General features: G+C 39.3%; 1 protein-coding gene across 5 annotated transcripts in view; it reads left to right on the top strand.

Moving 5' to 3' along the window:
- The window catches only part of MLIP (muscular LMNA interacting protein), a 258418-nt gene that overhangs the window by 190870 nt on the left and 48462 nt on the right, over positions 1-19086 (top strand). For 4 of the 5 annotated variants that reach the window (XM_088479668.1, XM_088479667.1, XM_088479669.1 and 1 more), the window contains 2 exons: positions 8633-8695; positions 15663-15707. The exons of the other annotated variant lie outside the window; for it this stretch is intronic. In XM_088479668.1, the coding sequence (XP_088335794.1) occupies positions 8633-8695; positions 15663-15707 (108 nt within the window). The remainder of the gene's footprint in view (positions 1-8632; positions 8696-15662; positions 15708-19086) is intronic. 5 annotated transcript variants of the gene reach the window in all.

The raw sequence follows: 19086 nt of genomic DNA, 5'->3' as shown, positions 1-19086 counted from the left end.
ACTAAAAAAAATATTTTAAAACACTCATATTAAAAATAATATTAGGCTCCCACAAAACAAGAGTGCCTCCTAGGGCAACAGTGTATCACTATCCACCAATTTGCCATAAAAGCAATAAAGTGGTCTCATACCAGAATGTAAAAAATTATAAGGCTTATTAAATGACTCAAAATAACTTCTTGAATGGCTCTCCATATACATAATCTTATTGTCTGGAGCTCAAAGACAAAACATAGAATGAACACAGTGCAATGCCATTTACATATATAAAACAATCTATGAATACCTAATGATCTATATACCTAAATGTTGCTGTTTAGCGTAGCGTACGCAAATGAAATAATCGCTTTCCAGACTTTGAGTGTGGTTCCAAATCACAAAAATTATTATTCACATAAAAAGCATTTAGTTACACGCTGTGATCTAAATACAATTAGCGCAAAGGATTATACAGAAATAAGGTACAGTCGATACATTACACAGGCGCTTTGGATCTAGATTTCCGGCATCAAAGGTGAAGCCTACGTCAAAAGAAAGACTATGATGACATACTACTGAATACAGAGCGCCTGAATATATACCATTACAGAGAGCAGGCAATACAATAGGAACGAGTTGGCATAATCCTATTGGTTCTTCTTCTTGGTTCTTCTGTCATAGGTCAGTTTGTACAATAGTAGTTCAGCCCTCCAATGGCTCTTTGTGTGTGTTTTAACTAATCAATAGACACTACATACAGAATGCATTCTAACCAATAATTTCCTTTATTCCATAACCATCAAACGCAAGATGCGACTCCCTCGCTGATAGATTCAGATATCTGGAAATAAACAGTGTGTCAGTTTAGTACCAAACATGCCATGTCTATCATGTTGTATACCATTAATATCAAATACATACATTTTACATCATAATTAATAACTTTAATATAAACCATAATGTGCAGGAACCTTTTATGAGTGCGTGTATATTTATGGTTATATGTAAGTATGCGTTGTGTGTCTACATGTAGTGTAAAAAGGTGCGCTGCGTGTAGGGTTTGTGTTACAGCCCAAAACATGCGCTGTGTGTGTGTTTCTGTTTACAAATGCAACTGTATATATGTGTGCATGCATTGTGGATACCCATGTGATCGTTTTAGTGTGAATTTACATATGTATATATATATTCATATACATGGCTTCAAACTGGTTATTATTAATGTTACTTCTATCTGAACTAAAAGAATGACAGACAATGGGGTTTGTCCTGTTCATAGATGGAGCAAGCTTTGGCAAACAATCTGATCAGTTTAACAAAAGGATCTCCAGATTACAACTGTTAGTTCTACTTAACCACATCAACAAGGCCTACAATTGTTAAACGATGGCTAAACGTCTGACCATTGTTTCCAAATCTACATTTAGCATATCAGTGTCTGTGTTATATTGCAATTGTCATAGACACACTGTATCAATATGCAGAGCAAATACTCACAGTATCCTTGTGTATTCTTAATTATTGTCACAAACATGTCTACCAGACATGTCTGTCATCACTGATTTATATGTGTATTCGTGGGTATGGGGTATGATAGGATTTTAAACAGTAATAATAGCATATTAGCATAACATACAATGGTTCCATTCTGACGACGCAATGCATTTCATCCTGATGCAAATACAATGGCGTCACTTGGACCTCCTCAAGAGCATAGTGTTCAGATTGTGGATTTGGTGTGATTTATAAAAGATTGCTGCCATCCTGATTTATTGGACTTTCTGTTGTTTTCACTGTTGCTGAAGAATTGATTGCATTGATTTATCCTGGGCTTTTATGAGAATGTATTATCACATAGCGCTATGGCACACATTCTCATATATATATATATATATATATATATATATATATATATATATATTATGTTGTTGGGTCGCACTCTCATCTTCATAAGCAAAATTCAACCACTGGGGTGCTGATCCAGAACTGAACGTCCAAATATAGAGCAAAAAAATGGAGCACTCACCAGAATTTGTAGGATGATACGAGAGGTTTATTAATCAAAAAATACTTCATACCTCAGGTCTATGGCTTGAGGGACAGTCTCAACGTTTCGGTCCTTATAGAACCTTCCTCAAGAGGCACAACCACACATATTTTGCATCAGGGCAACCAGCCCACCCAGAAGCCAGCTTCACACTGACCATGTCTAACAGGCCCCTATAAATACCCTAAATGGGCGCCAGAGCCCATCAGCCAAATGGCAGCACATGTGACCAGACATCCCAGCATAAACACTCACTCACCTGGTAATACTCAGCGTGAGTATGACAACATAAGGAAAGCAGATTGCACCTGTAGCATCATAATAACAAGCGTGCAGATCCGGTAATTACATACCGCACCTACTTGCAATACAGCCCTGCCGCAAAGGAAAGACAACAAGCGGCCGGGCGCATTGCATATCCGGGCCGCACATATCATCACATGATGTGCGCGCCCTCCACGTGATCAGCTATCTCAGCCGTCCAGGGCAAGCGTACTGAACATCCGGATGGCACACGCAGCAGCATGGCGTGTGCCATCCATCCGGTCTGGGATGTCAACATCCGGTTCAAGCGCTACTAGCGCAGAACCCAGAATGTAACCATGTAATCAATAGACAAATATATACAATACATAATAGAAATAAAAATAAAAAACATGTGCTGTCACCAGGGTACTAACAGGGACCCATTATACATGGAAGTATAGAATAGACACCATATATCATCAAAATTGTATTAATAAATAATGAAGAACAACATTAAAAAAAAACATCAAAAACAATTAAATAACTAAACGGTGCATTGGTCACACAAAAAAATATATATATAAAAAAAAAAAAAAATTTTTAACGAAGAAAAACATTCAATGGATTGCATTCATTTAATCCATGAGGTGCTACTGTGTTTAGTCGAAAGATCCATCTTGCTTCGAGCTTTCTCAGCAATAGTAGCCGATCACCACCTCGTGTGGGGGGTGGGACCCAATCAATAATACGACAACGTAAAGATGACACTTGGTGTCCCCTAAGGAAAAAATGTTGGGCCACTGATTTATCAGAGTTCCCGGTAGACAGTGCTTGTCTGATAGTGCTTCTGTGATTGGCCATCCTCTTGCGGAACTTGCATGAAGTCATGCCTACATATGCAAGCCCGCATGGGCACGTGAGTAGGTATGCCACAAAGTCTAGTAGGCAATGCAACTTATAACGAATAGAAATAGGGCGACCACTATGTGGATGAGGGAAACTTGAACCGGGTATTAGTTGCCTACAAGTTGTGCATCCGGTACATTTTATACAGCCAGGCTTCAGGGTGATAAGCCAAGTATTATCCTTCTACCCCCTAGATTGAGGGGGGTGCATCAGCAGTTGTTTCAGGTTCTTGCCCCTGCGGAAAGCCATCATCGGTGGTTCCTGTGCTACTTTACACAGGGTAGGATCAGATTTAATAATAGGCCAATGTCTACGCAAGGACCTAGCCACAGAGTTAGACGCACCATCATATTGAGTAACAAAAAGCATACGATTATGCTTTCGTTTAGGGTCATGAGGCAGCTTGCAGCGTGCCCTGATTAGACAGTTTTCCACAACCTTCTTTTTATAGCCCCGTTCAATAAACCTCTCCTTCATCTCAAGTATTTGTTGTTCTGCCATTATTGGATCCGTGTTATTCCTCAGTACTCTCATGAATTGAGAGACTTGGAGACTATCCTTCAACTTAGGTGGATGATTGCTAGTTGCATATAGCAAAGTGTTATGATCAGTGTCCTTTCTGAACAATGTAGTACCCAATCGGGTGCCAGTACGAAAAACAGTCACATCCAGGAAATTGATCGACTCACGATGACAGCTGCCAGTAAAACGCACAGTGCAATCCAAATGATTGAGTTCAAAAAGCATAGTATTAAATTCCTCCTCGGTGCCTCTCCAAATCAAAAAAACATCATCGATAAAACGTTTATAATGGGTAATTCGGCCACCATATCTAGGAATGATGTTGGTAGATTCATAATCATGCATAAATATCCCAGCATAGGCTGGGGCCACATTAGTGCCCATGGCCGTGCCTGATACCTGCATATAGTAACAGCCATTATACACAAAGTGATTCTGTATCAAAATCAGTTGTAGAAGTTCTAAAATAAACTCAATAGGAGGACCACCAAAACTCACCCCACCCATGAGTTTCCTAACAGAATCAACACCCTGGGTATGGGGAATGATGGTGTACAAGGATGAAACATCCATAGTGACCAAAAGCATATCATCAGTCAAATCAGAAATCTGCAGAATCTTATCAAGAAAATCCACAGTATCTCGTAGGTAACTGGGGATCAATGGGAGGAGCTTCTGCAAGAAACCATCTACAAACATTGCCAAAGGCTGCAATAACGAGCCCCCCGCGGAGATGATGGGTCTCCCCGGGGGTTTAACCAACGATTTATGAACCTTTGGCAAAGTGTAGATGATAGGACACACTGGGTGCTCAACCTTCAAAAAATTGGCTATACTGTCAGTCAACCATCCACAAGTGACAGCCCGGTCAATATGACCATCAATTAATCTCTTAATGGCCGGCATCGGATTACCATCACATAACCGATATACCTCATTGTCAGAGAGTTGGCGCCTGATCTCAGCATCATAGTCAGCATGATTTTGAATTACTACCACCCCACCCTTATCAGCGGGGCGAATCACAATCATGGTGTTATGCCTCAATGAATCAATAGCTGCTCTTTGATCAGGCGTCAAATTTCCAAATTTTGGTGAAAGGCTCACGGTCTTAAAGTCCTCCTCAGTCATCCTAAGAAATGTGCGAATGCTTGCATTGGACGACTGAGGGTCAAAAAAACTTGGAGCAGATAATGCAGATGGTTCAAATATATTAGAATCACCCTGTTGGTCATTAAAAAATTATTTTAGTCTCAATTTGCGCCCAAATTTAAAATGATCAACCGCAAGGTTAAACCGATCATGTCTAGATGTGGGCACAAAGGACAAGCCAAGAGACAACAGGGATCTCTCACCTCTTGACAAACAATAATCAGAGAGATTGAAAATAAGACTCAAATCCTTCTTCTCCTCCCTCTTCTCCTTGTAACCCCCTCTCCTCGGGTGGGGCCTACGAATCCGGGATCCAGCCCTCCCAGCCGAGCCGTTGCTAAAAAACCACTCGGAGGTAGGGGGTTTAATGCATCAGAGTCGGAGGCAGATTGAGATGAGGAGGAGGAGTCAGCAGTATTGAATATCCTCACCCTAGGATTTCTAAAATTCCTCTGACGTTGACCACCAGATTGATTACCCGTCAGCCACCTATATACATTATGGGTGGCATAATCATTAGCAACTGTCTGTAGTTTTTTCCTCTTAAAGGAGACCAAATCATCCCTAAAAGTTTCAACCTGTGTTTGTAGTTTGTCTAACCAGGCCTCAGACCGATCCAATTTAAGCGTAGGTATGCTTGCTTTCTCTAGCTTACTGATCTCATCACGCACTTTAACCAGCTCGAGTCCAACTTCTTCAACGACTAAAAGAACCAAATCAAGAGAGCACTTATTTAGTACTCCACACCATTTGCTACAAAAGATTGCACTGGTTCTACCAATGGTGGGAATATTGATCACCCGAAAGCCCCGTGGGATACGTTTAAATCTATGATATTCCGAAAGAAATTGACCATGTAAAGTCAATTCCATCTCTCTCCTTTTAAGTCTCAGTAGCTTATAATAGATATCCGCAGATTTCTCTGCTGGCAATTTTTGGAACTCGAGATGGTCAAAGTACACCTTATCGGCATCATCATCAGTGAGCGATACCAGAGTATTTTCAGCAGCAAAAAGCAAGCCCTCATCAAAGGCTATTGGATTGGACTGAGACATCAGAATCAGAACTCAAACAGATACACAATTACGACAAACAACAAGAAACATACGACAAAACCAGAGAGCCACCGAGGAGAGTGACCAATGCACCAAACAAATACAAAAAATATAAAAAATGTAAAAAAATTACAAAAAACAAAGTTAATAGAATGCTTGATATATCAAACTCAAAATAAAAAAACAAAAAAAGAAAAACAAAAGAATTCCATACTAAAGTGTACGTGCAAAAGAAGGCAGCATCAGGGTACCGATTCAAATGTAGAAAACATGATGGGTGTCAGACCAAAAGTGAACTCCAGACTGAGTCCCTTCAGAGAATATCAAATATGTTGTTGGGTCGCACTCTCATCTTCATAAGCAAAATTCAACCACTGGGGTGCTGATCCAGAACTGAACGTCCAAATATAGAGCAAAAAAAATGGAGCACTCACCAGAATTTGTAGGATGATACGAGAGGTTTATTAATCAAAAAATACTTCATACCTCAGGTCTATGGCTTGAGGGACAGTCTCAACGTTTCGCTCCTTATAGAACCTTCCTCAAGAGGCACAACCACACATATTTTGCATCAGGGCAACCAGCCCACCCAGAAGCCAGCTTCACACTGACCATGTCTAACAGGCCCCTATAAATACCCTAAATGGGTGCCAGAGCCCATCAGCCAAATGGCAGCACATGTGACCAGACATCCCAGCATAAACACTCACTCACCTGGTAATACTCAGCGTGAGTATGACAACATAAGGAAAACAGATTGCACCTGTAGCATCATAATAACAAGCGTGCAGATCCGGTAATTACATACCGCACCTACTTGCAATACAGCCCTGCCGCAAAGGAAAGACAACAAGCGGCCGGGCGCATTGCATATCCGGGCCGCACATATCATCACATATAGCACAGGAACCACCGATGATGGCTTTCCGCAGGGGCAAGAACCTGAAACAACTGCTGATGCACCCCCCTCAATCTAGGGGGTTGAAGGATAATACTTGGCTTATCACCCAGAAGCCTGGCTGTATAAAATGTACCGGATGCACAACTTGTAGGCAACTAATACCCGGTTCAAGTTTCCCTCATCCACATAGTGGTCGCCCTATTTCTATTCGTTATAAGTTGCATTGCCTACTAGACTTTGTGGTATACCTACTCACGTGCCCATGCGGGCTTGCATATGTAGGCATGACTTCATGCAAGTTCCGCGAGAGGATGGCCAATCACAGAAGCACTATCAGACAAGCACTGTCTACCGGGAACTCTGATAAACCAGTGGCCCAACATTTTCTCCTTAGGGGACACCAAGTGTCATCTTTACGTTGTCGTATTATTGATTGGGTCCCACCCCCCACACGAGGTGGTGATCGGCTACTATTGCTGAGAAAGCTCGAAGCAAGATGGATCTTTCGACTAAACACAGTAGCACCTCATGGATTAAATGAATGCAATCCATTGAATGTTTTTCTTCGTTAAAAATTTTTTTTTTTTTTTTTTTTTATATATTTTTTTTTGTGTGACCAATGCACCGTTTAGTTATTTAATTGTTTTTGATAGTTTTTTTTGATGGTTTTTTTGAATGTTGTTCTTCATTATTTATTATTACAATTTTGATGATATATGGTGTCTATTCTATACTTCCATGTATAATGGGTCCCTGTTAGTACCCTGGTGACAGCACATGTTTTTTATTTTTATTTCTATTATGTATTGTATATATTTGTCTCTTGATTACATGGTTACATTCTGGGTTCTGCGCTAGTAGCGCTTGAACCGGATGTTGACATCCCAGACCGGATGGATGGCACACGCCATGCTGCTGCGTGTGCCATCCGGATGTTCAGTACGCTTGCCCTGGACGGCTGAGATAGCTGATCACGTGGAGGGCGCACATCATGTGATGATATGTGCGGCCCGGATATGCAGTGCGCCCGGCCGCTTGTTGTCTTTCCTTTGCGGCAGGGCTGTATTGCAAGTAGGTGCGGTATGTAATTACCGGATCTGCACGCTTGTTATTATGATGCTACAGGTGCAATCTGTTTTCCTTATGTTGTCATACTCACGCTGAGTATTACCAGGTGAGTGAGTGTTTATGCTGGGATGTCTGGTCACATGTGCTGCCATTTGGCTGATGGGCTCTGGCGCCCATTTAGGGTATTTATAGGGGCCTGTTAGACATGGTCAGTGTGAAGCTGGCTTCTGGGTGGGCTGGTTGCCCTGATGCAAAATATGTGTGGTTGTGCCTCTTGAGGAAGGTTCTATAAGGACCGAAACGTTGAGACTGTCCCTCAAGCCATAGACCTGAGGTATGAAGTATTTTTTGATTAATAAACCTCTCGTATCATCCTACAAATTCTGGTGAGTGCTCCATTTTTTTGCTCTATATATATATATATATATATATATACATATATATATATATATATATATATATACACACACACATACATACAGTGTATATATATATATATATATATATATATATATATGTATATAATTTTCAACTTTAATGCTTAAATGGCAGGTAAACCTTTGTCTGTTTCTTTTTATTGCAAGGTGTCAAAACAAACTTGCTATATGATATATATGTAAGCTACACTAATAAGACTTAGTGGCTTATATCATATTAGTGTTTGTGGAGCATCATTTACATGATTGACTATCAGGTGCTCATTGTTATGCTGGATGAATAACACTTATTTTTATGTTTTGTCTCTTTTTTTGTGAGCACTGTAACTCTGCATCTACATCAAGATCTACGAAAATAAAATGTGATACTAAATCTGCCAATGTAAGTATTTTTTAAGGTATTTAAAATGAGCAGTTTCAGATTACCTAGATATTTTTACTTTACATTAATATAATCAGTAATTATGTTATGACTAATGTTTTTAAAAATAAAATGGTTGGGGTTCACCATTGGTACAATTATACCAATGTACCAGTCAAGATAAGATATGTTTTCAAATATAACATATTTAAAATGATGAATTACTGTCTTGCTGACCACCTGCTGAGTTAAAATGGTAGAGCAGTGATCTTTATTTCAGCCCTGCCATCATAAAATGCTCTTTGAGGGAGGGATGATGCCAAGAACTTTATAATTTGTTGCTAGGTTCCCAATTGGCTCCCACTCTTAGCTTGCGGTAAATGAGTGTTGATATACAATTGACCTGTTTGTCTTGACTACTAGCAATTTTATATATATTTACATATAACAGTTTCCATGTTTTGAATACTATCCCATAAAAATACCCAGTCACCCATACATTGGATATAATATCTGTTCTATTAGATAGCACCAAGCCCAACAGAAGTGCTCTTCCCATTACTTCTTCTACCACTCATTCAAAGTAAAATTCTTCTATAATAGAAAAATAAAAAATCCTTTATGAAAACTAGTAGTGTAAATGCCAATTTTACAGCTGGCATTGTCGAAATATCAAACATAAAATAATTTTAGAGATGTTGATTAAATGTTGCTTTAATTTGCTTGAAAAAGACATATCAATCAGTGGTAACATGACATCACAACACAACACAAGAAAGTCTTTTTTTTTTAAATTCAATAATTTTTTATTGAAATTTTTTAACATACATACAAAACAAAAACAGTATATACAGCAATTAAGAGGATTAAATATGGAGAATAAATATAGCATACAATGAGCAAGTGTGTAATATTGCACATAATAGTATATTATGGTATAGAATAAAAGTATATATGGAATACTCCTTATCATATATATTTAAAACAAAAGGGACTCAAAGGCGCCATTCGAGCACATAAATTTGGAGATAAGAGAAATACAGTATTTAAAATAAAGTGATACATACAACCTGCCGCAACTAGCTTAAACATAAAATTGCATAAAAAAATACAGAGCAAGATCAAAATAATAAAACATCCACATCTACCCAAATATCAAAATAAAACCTATATCCCTAAAAATAAAAATAATTATTTAAACAACCCCTTCCCTGGACCCCCCACCCTATATAACCTAACCCCAACTCAGGCATACTTGGATCCCTAAATACCCCCCAAACACACTAAGCTACCCTAACTACCATACACTAACTACCTAACCCCCCCCTCCATCCAGAAATGCAGGATAACAGAAACCCATGTATCTGATGAGAGCAATAAACTAATGACCCTAAGCTAGGTTCTGCCCAGCTCTCCCACATTTTAAAGGAATGGTGTTTCTTCCATATAAAATATGTAGCATTATACTTCTATATATGAACACCAAATTAGCAGAGTAATTAAGTAATTCAAACAACTGGATAAATAATAATAAAGAAAAATAAAATATCCAAAGACCTTAGAGCAAAATATTAGGTTTCAAAATATTAATCTTAATCTGGCCAGGCCTCAGCCTCTTGTAGGATTATATAAATAGTCCCGTCCCCATCTCCCCAAGAACACACTATGGAGCATGGAAGCAATAAATACTGTAAACTTTCTGCCAGCAAAGAGTAGATAAAAAGGGTCATGAAGTACTGCAAGGATAAGTCCCAAAACTTTAACTTGTCTTTTGGAAGTGAAGAACGGATCTCTGTAAAAACCTCATCAAATTTGAAACATCCATAAGCCGAGAGGGCATCAGAATCAGAGGTAAACACAGACCTTGGACAGGATATATCCAAATGTTGCACTGTTGCAGGAGACATGCGGACAGCAGCTGCTGAACTCACAGACACGATCATCACATCCTCAAGTTTGGTAAGCAGCCTCACAGAAAAGGCATTAATAGCCTGGATAATTTGCTGCATAGAACTAGCCATCTTTGAAGTACGTAGCCACCAGTGTAGTAGTCTCAGCAAGACAGGATAACCTGAGCAGCAGCCAGGAGGGAAATCAGTGGCAAGGTGATGGCGGCTAGCACACCACCAGAGCTTACCAGCACACAGCCACAAGGAGGTTAACAGCTGGGGAGGCACAGTATCAGACAGCAGGTATAACGGAGAAATCCCAGGAGAAATCCTCAGATGACAGCTGAAGTCAGGAACAACAGGGCAGATCAGCCACAGCAGCAGAGATATTGGTGCGCAGGGAGACTCACAGCCACCACCCAAAAATACAGGATGGCTGATGTCCGCTTCCAATACTCCCCAACCGATACAGACAAGAGCCAGCAGGAGACACACATCGGATCCTGCAGGACACAGTCAGGCACCAGGATAGAGTCCACAGGTAAGTAAAATAACAGGAGTCAGTCTAGGGAGCTGGAGACAGGAAAAACAGGCCCCAGTGAGAGAGGACCTGGCTGCTGCAAACTCCTGGAAATAAACTGGGAAACACTGCTTGCAAACTTCCACATCGGAGCCCAGTTAGTCTGGAGAAGGTAACACACTGAAATATCCAGTTTTGGGGAGAAATAACCAGAAAAAAACAGGATAATTGAAGGATATATGCAGGAGAGCTGGCAAAATGCTTCTTTCTCCTAGCTACTCCAGGCCACACCCCCCAACATAAGACAGTCTTATTATAAAATAAAACTGCAGAAATGACAAGACAATATATGGTAATACACATGGATTAATAAATGTGACAACTTTGGTCACTTTTACAGCATGAACACTATTTCATAAACCTGTCTTACAAATCCATAAGCCACAAAATATTAGGGATGTGCAGGCTCAGATAGGTTTGAATTTTCCCGCCAAGTTCGGATTTTTCCCGTCAAAAATCGGGTCTCAGAAAGAGGTAAAATGTCATCTTTCATGGACAAAAGTCCATGAAAGATGATGTTTGTCCATGAAAGATGACATTTTGCCTCTATCTGAGACCCGATTTTTGGCGGGAAAAATCCGAACTTGGCGGGAAAATTTAAACCTATCCGAGCCTGCACATCCCTACAAAATATATAAAATAGAGAATATATCAAGACATCTCACATAAGTGAAAATAGGCTTCATTATATCAATAATCAATTGGTATGTTAATGATTAATCTTCAAGTAAATTATATCTAGTATATATTACAGTAGGTATAATTTGTCAGGTTAATATGAGCGTGTGAAAAGATGTCTAGTGACAGTATCAGTTCTGTTATGTTTATTGTTAACTTTTAAAAGCACATACAGTATAGACACTTAAGTAAAAAATATCACTCCCCAATCACAGGTTTCATCCAGCAAAGTTTGTATTGTCCCCAATGTATATAATGTTTTTTTTTTCAAATCATGAGTAATTCTAGCTCATCTATGTTGTTTGGAATATTCCTAGCATTATTACTAGATCCTTTAATTTGGTCATTTTATGTTTCTACTGACCCTTTATCCCCTCCATGCCTTGACGTAGCCCTGTTTCTTACTTGCACTACAGTATCTTTCTTGCACATTGCTTATATTCAAGGAAACACCACTGCCTACTGTGGAGCATATGGCCAAGAGTAAAGTCAAAAATCACCCCAGACCCAAGGGCAGATGAGGTTTTCATATGGCTTGATTATGGGACAGAGTAGTAGTAAATGTCATTAATTTATCAGTAAATAATTTAAAGTTGTGGACTGCATTAATTAATACATTTTACTAACAACTAAAAAAAGCAAAAAAAAAACCTGTGTTAATAAAAGTATGACAAGCATACACTGTATATAATTTTAATAACATGAGTTAAAGAAAACAAGAAATGAGTCATAATTGTGAGCCGTATATTGATGTACAAAAAATATCCACAGCAATATTAGGCTCCTTTAAGTAAATATATATTTGACCATCTTACCAGACTAATGTTTTATACCATGTAAATGAATTCAACTCTACATAATTAATACTAATCTCCTCACACATCAATTAAGTAATAACAAAAAAATCCAATTAGTGTTACAGTTACCGCAACCAAGAAACTGCCAATGAGCATAATTAACTTACTTTTATTGAATTTTTTTTCTTAAAGTCACATTATTACCAAAACATAAATTACCATTTTGTTAAAGACAAAATTCATTAAAAGATAGTCATCTCCATAAAAATGTACTGCAGATAAAGGAAGAGATGTATCAAGCTTTGGGATGTGAAGTAACATACATCGCATATTGCATGCAATACATCCCACCACTTATCTTTTGATTAGAGCTGTCCTATGGGTTGTGAGGACTTCCGGGTAAATTACCTGGGAGTCCTACTGTGCATGTGCGGTCATCGGCCTGCTCATGTGCAAGCCACAGGGGTGGTCAATGAGGGGTCTTTCGAATCCCTCTCATAGGTTTTGTGCAGAAAGGAGCCCATAGGTGTCTGTAGGCAACACCATATATAGATGGCATTGCCTATCAGGCACAATATACGAAAAATGTTTCTCTCCGTGCTTGGTGCATACCTGCACATTGAAGCCCTATTGAATTCCACTGAAGACCACTTTAATGCATATGAGTAATAGTGACAAACCTCCGAAAACTGCAGTTTTTGAACGTTTTACTAAAATTTTAGGGTCAATAGATTACGCCCTTGGAAAAAGATAAAGTGGAGAAGTTGCCCAAAGCAACCAATCAGCTTCTAACTGTCATTTCATAGAATGTGCTACATAAATGACAGAAGCTAATTGGTTACTTATCTCTCTCCAAGGCTTGACACATCTCCTCCAAAGTGTTGTAGTTTTATTTTTAATGCAGGTCCTAACTGAGAGGTTCTTAGTAGTTTCCTCTGCCACATAAATCTCAGAATGTGAATCTACTGTAGTATGTGTGCAGATGTTTTTTGGGCAGCATGAAACGTCTCATATGTGCCCCAGAGATCATCACCACCTTCTAAGGCACCTATTTACTTCCAGAAACCCTTGTTTAGGGAACTAATGCACCCAATGTGCTTTAATAGCTCATCAATAGTAACAGGTTCCCTGTTCCTTAACCAATTAACTGGCAAACTGTTTTTCCAAAAATGCTCCGAAATTGTTGGGGTTTTCTTATGACTGAATTAGGACAATTAGGACAATAACATCTATTTGACATGATTTTATTGAAATAATTTACATTTTTGTTTTTTGAAACACACATTAACATCATTTTTATTATGTTGGTCATTGATATATTGGACTATTAATGATCAGAACATTGCGACCATTGCGACTTTGATTTCCCCAGGGACTACTCCTATGAGCAGCCACCAGGTACACACTGGGGGGCTGAGGGGTGTTAATTTACATTTCTACAGTGGCTGCTTCTCTCTTCAGCCACTGGGTGGGGGGTCCTGCTGTGCTTACATTGGGGATGGATGCAGGGATGCAGAGGGGTCAGGTGGTCCCTCTGCCATTGGCACCTGCTAGAAGATTATATTCTGGTAACCGCCCTTTGTGTGTTTCTGAGTGGTCGCATTGTTTGCGACCATGTCAGTTAATGAAGGGCCTGGGTGGTCGTAAATGATGTGACAATGCCAAAAAGTTGTTAACACATATGCCAACTGTTATTTTAACTATTTAACTGACACCACCTCATGGAATGAAACTGCAGCTATCTGGGCTTTCACTGAAATGATCACATCCTATGCCACCATGCCATTACACTGTGTGCTCAGGCAGTGATGTAGTGGTCTCTGACCACTGACATCAGTGCCAAATATTTGCCCCAGAATGCCATTTTTATGGTGCCATTTTGCTCCACAGTACCTTACAGTGTGATAAAGAATGCATATATAACAGGTAAGCAAAATAAATGTAGACATGGAACCTAAGAGTTCCAAAGTCTTATAGGCAGAAGAGAAAAGTGGATAGAAGAGGCAAGGAGTAAACTGGAGCATCTGAATGAAGCCTAAACACTTGGAGGGCATACAAACTTCCCATTGTTAAGCCATGATGGGAAACAATTCCAAGACCCCAGTGTTGTGAGGCTAACTACTGTTCAATTGTTCTGCCCATGGAAGAGGGAGAAACTCGGGCAGGAGTGAAGATGATAAGACCTGTTTCTAACATGTTGAACTAAGGTGAAATGACCTAATTTCATTTCTCTATTTATAGAATAAACTCTGTAATTTCCTTTAGCAGTATGTAAAAGAAAGGAAGGACATACTGCTGATTCAGTCATATAAAATGGTGGCTGCTCAGATCAACCTAATGGTCTTTCACAGGTGCATGAAAGGGAGGACAAGAAAAAGAGGAAAACTGTTCCCTCCTGCACATTACATTAGTCCAGCAATATGATTTGAATACTACATAATAGAAATCCAGAGATCTTTGTTGCATATGTTTGCAAGAATATGTTTAAGCACTGGGCCACGTCAAGGCATCTCTGTACCAGTCTCCCTAACGCTACATGATAATAGCACCAACTTTGGGTTAGTATAATTGCATACTGTTATGCCACATGATAATAGCACATACATTAATATATCTAAGTTGAGAGCCAACTCACCAGGAGGCAACCCAAGATCCTCCGAATGGCACTACAGGAACCAGCACACTCCCCAAATCCTGGTTCCATCCATGCCTCTTAGTACAGCAATATGATACGGTGGCTGCGCAAATAAACTTAATGGTCTTTCACAGGTGCATGAAAGGGAGGGGTTTATTGTAGACTAGAAAAAAGGAAAAATGTTCCCTCAGCACACTACATAAGACCAGCTACACTACTGATTCAGCAAACATTACAGTATTTAAAGAACAAGTGTAGATAGTGCCAATGTAACTTTGTAGATATTAGAAGAAGAAATCCAGTGATGTTCTGTTTATAACATACTGTACATATGTTATATGGGGATAACAGGTACACACTTATGACTCTGCACTAACTAAAAACTTGTCTTTTTTATTTGCATGTGCAGATACCAAGGCCTTTCTCAAAAACAGCTGGGCGAGAAACTAAATATGTAAGTTCTTTAAAATATATATATATATATATGTATATCTATTTTACTGTACTGTATCAAACCTTAGTGTAATTTACTAAAACTTCTAAAAATGAAAAGTGGTGCTGTTGACCATTGAAACCAATTCTAGATAGATTCTGTGTATAATTTTTTAGGATGCAATAGAGAAAATGATAACTATAATCTGATTGGTTGCTAAGGGCACCACCACATTTCATTTTTTAAAAGCTTGAGTAAATCTACTCCCTAATGTGTAACTGATAAAAAGAAAACATGCTGGGAGCATTTTACAGTGAGAAAACAGTGATAGAAGGTAAAAATGGAAATGGACAGTAACTGACAAATGCATCAACATTCTGTAAATATAAAAACACTTACTGCCTTCATAAAACATTTCAGCAGAACAGTGCATTGGCTCTGTGTAGGAGGCACAGTGATACTGGGGGTCTGCTGTCTGTATGATGGTATAATTTGTAGAGAAAGTGTTCAACCTTAAATAGTGTTGTTACTACAGTTGTATAATCATCACTTTTATCCTCAGAAAATCATCTTTATTCACCCGCCATTCCATTTTGTAAAACTAAGCAGGAAGCATTAAGCTGACATGTTGTGGCGTTGTCTGCTGCCCATCTCAATCACCCTTTCTATAGATCTGACAGTGCAGTATAGTGCAAATACATTTAGGCCCCTTTCAATTTAACGTTGTAGAATATATTCATACATAACATAACCCACAATGTTTTCATATGTACTGTAGTATGCAGAGAATGGAGTTTGATTTTTTATTTATTTTTGCTGTATGTGGAATTTTAAATGGTAATTGCTATATGTGTAGCTTCCAACTGTGCCTGGAAATGTCTCATTTTTTATAATTGTGCCTATATGTTTGTTTGAAATTGACACTATTTTCCTGTAACACTGACAAAGCACACAACATGATTTATATTCTTATTTTGAATATATGCGCTGCTGCTTTTTCTGCATGCTGTGATTCATAATATCAGTTTTATTCTGTATGTACTGGCTGCTGCATTAAAACTTGTCTTATTCTCTTTACTGGAAAGTAAGTTACAGCATTTGTTTTTGTTATATTTGTATCCTTGTTATATTTGTATCCTTGTTATATTTGTATAATTATTTTCCTCCAAACTGTTAGGACTGTGAGGGGTATGAATGTACCAATGCAGAAGTGCTTTTGGGGAAGATAATTTAAATTTAGGGGCAACTTCACACTTGTGAAGCACTAATTAGACCCCCAAGGTACATAATACATCACCAGGCTTACATGGCCTTCCTATTCTTATTCACCAACTTCAAACATTTGCAGGCATGTGTCATATAATACCGTTAATAGGGCCTGATTCAGACCCGCCTGCAAACGGGTAGATTGTTAGGCAGTGCGCACGCGCAGCGTGCACACTGCGGGTGTGTGAGCCCTGGAGAGAGTGCAAAAAGCACTCACTCCGGCACTCGTATCCAAAAGGGGCGGCTGTCAATGATGATCGACAGCTCGCCCCGTTGGAAGGCACGGCGGGGGGGGGTGGCTGCTCAAACGGATGCGTTCCTGCAGGAACACCTGCCATTTGTGGGCGGCCCTACTGACATCACTCGTGATGTCAGTCGGTGGACTTCCTGCTCTATTAGAGCAGGAAGTGCACTGGGGCTTGCGGCAAGGAGACCGTACCGCAGGGGTCTCATCGCAAGCCCGATGATTGCGATGGTCTTGACTATCGCTACCATAACCTGGCCGCTCACATAAGCTGTGGGTGGTAACCCACAGCTATGCGAGCGGCCAGGAGGCAGCAACTAAAAAAAGAAGTGCCCGCCCTGATTCAGAGCGAGCGCTCGCTTTTGTATCAGGGTCATAGTGCACAACATCTACTTATAGGGGTAAATGTAATAGCTGCTGCTTTGACACATCGGCAAGTCTAATGCGAGACTGCCCAATGTTTTAAAGTAGCACTCTTTTAATAGGGTAAATCAACTTGGTTTTGAATACCAAAAAGTCTCAAAACCACAGCCTATTACATTTACCCTTAGGGTCCAGTGCTAGCTTCTGGGTTTTCAGTGGGTAGTCTCTTTGGTGCTTATGTAATAGGTTGTGAGCTGGTGCCACTGCAGGAATCTATGCAAGTGTCCCCAGCTCGCACCCTATTACACAAGCCTCTAGCTCTCTATCTTGCTCTCTGGAATTGTGGCAGGACATCCTTTTCGACGCTGCTCTGTTTTTCACTACTCAACAGGTTTGACCTTTGACCAGTTAATTCAGTCCACTCCTAACACACTCCTGGTACTGACAGCTCTGGATTTTCCTTGGCCTTGACTTCCCTCTCCATGTACCAAAGCTCAGCTTGCTGACTACTCTCTTCTCCCTGTGACTCCAACATATCAAACGACACAATAAGGGGCCACAAGTTACAGGGGAGACCAAATTTTCTTGGGGGATAAAAACACTGGTGCATTACCCACTTTTGATTCACTTTCACTTTGATGTAAGGTAAATACGCATATTAGCATTGAATTAGCATTGAAGCAAATAAGAATTAGCATTGAAGCAAATAACTAATTTGTATAATACATTATTAAGAGTACAAGTTAATGGAATGCTCATATACTGTTCCATAAAATATAATCTAAGCTTAACTTAATAATTATAAAATAAACATACTCGGTTAATCAATATGTATTTTTTATTAGGGCTCCATAATGTAAAAAATTTGTCACATCTCAGAATTGAAACAATGTACAGAAACTTTAAGTATATTCATGCAATTTAATTAAAATTATGTTTTCAATACATATAATGGTGTATTGGGTCGAGGCCCAAAAGCATCCCTTTCAAGATAATTATTTACAGAAATGTCCTCATTCACCTAGCATTTTGGTGCCATGAGACGTTTGGTGCTACTTAGGTGCCATATGGTACAAGACGTTTGGTGCTACTTAGGAGTTATAAAAGTCCAGTAACAAGGGGGAGATAGCTTAGGTAAGTATTTCATAAAATTAAGCAGAAACAACATTGGGACCCAGATGCTACTTTAAGTAATTTAATGGCATCGGAGAGGGCTTTCAGTGAGATCTCTATGTTGAGGCTTGAAACTTGTGATTGTGAAAGAAACAGATGTGTACAAGAATTTAGATATGCATGGCTTTGGGCCAATAGGACTGCAGATGGGGAAGACACCTCACACAGCACAATAAGTAGTAGAAGAGCATGAAGCCGGTAAAAGTTTTTATGGACATAATCTGATTTCTAATATGCTTATTCCAAAGTCTATAGGAAAGGTGGTGTCTGTTTTATCCCCTCTTTCATAATGCTTATGTTGGAACTATTTCAAGGTCTTACTAGCTTTAGTGAAGAGCAGCTGTTAAAGCTGGC

This window comes from Taudactylus pleione, unplaced genomic scaffold (assembly GCF_031769625.1).
Source record: "Taudactylus pleione unplaced genomic scaffold, aTauple2 ptg000244l, whole genome shotgun sequence".
In the NCBI taxonomy this organism is placed as follows: Eukaryota; Metazoa; Chordata; class Amphibia; order Anura; family Myobatrachidae; genus Taudactylus; species Taudactylus pleione.
The sequence above is the reverse complement of the archived record's forward strand: the minus strand, read 5'-3'. Positions and strand labels throughout refer to the sequence as shown.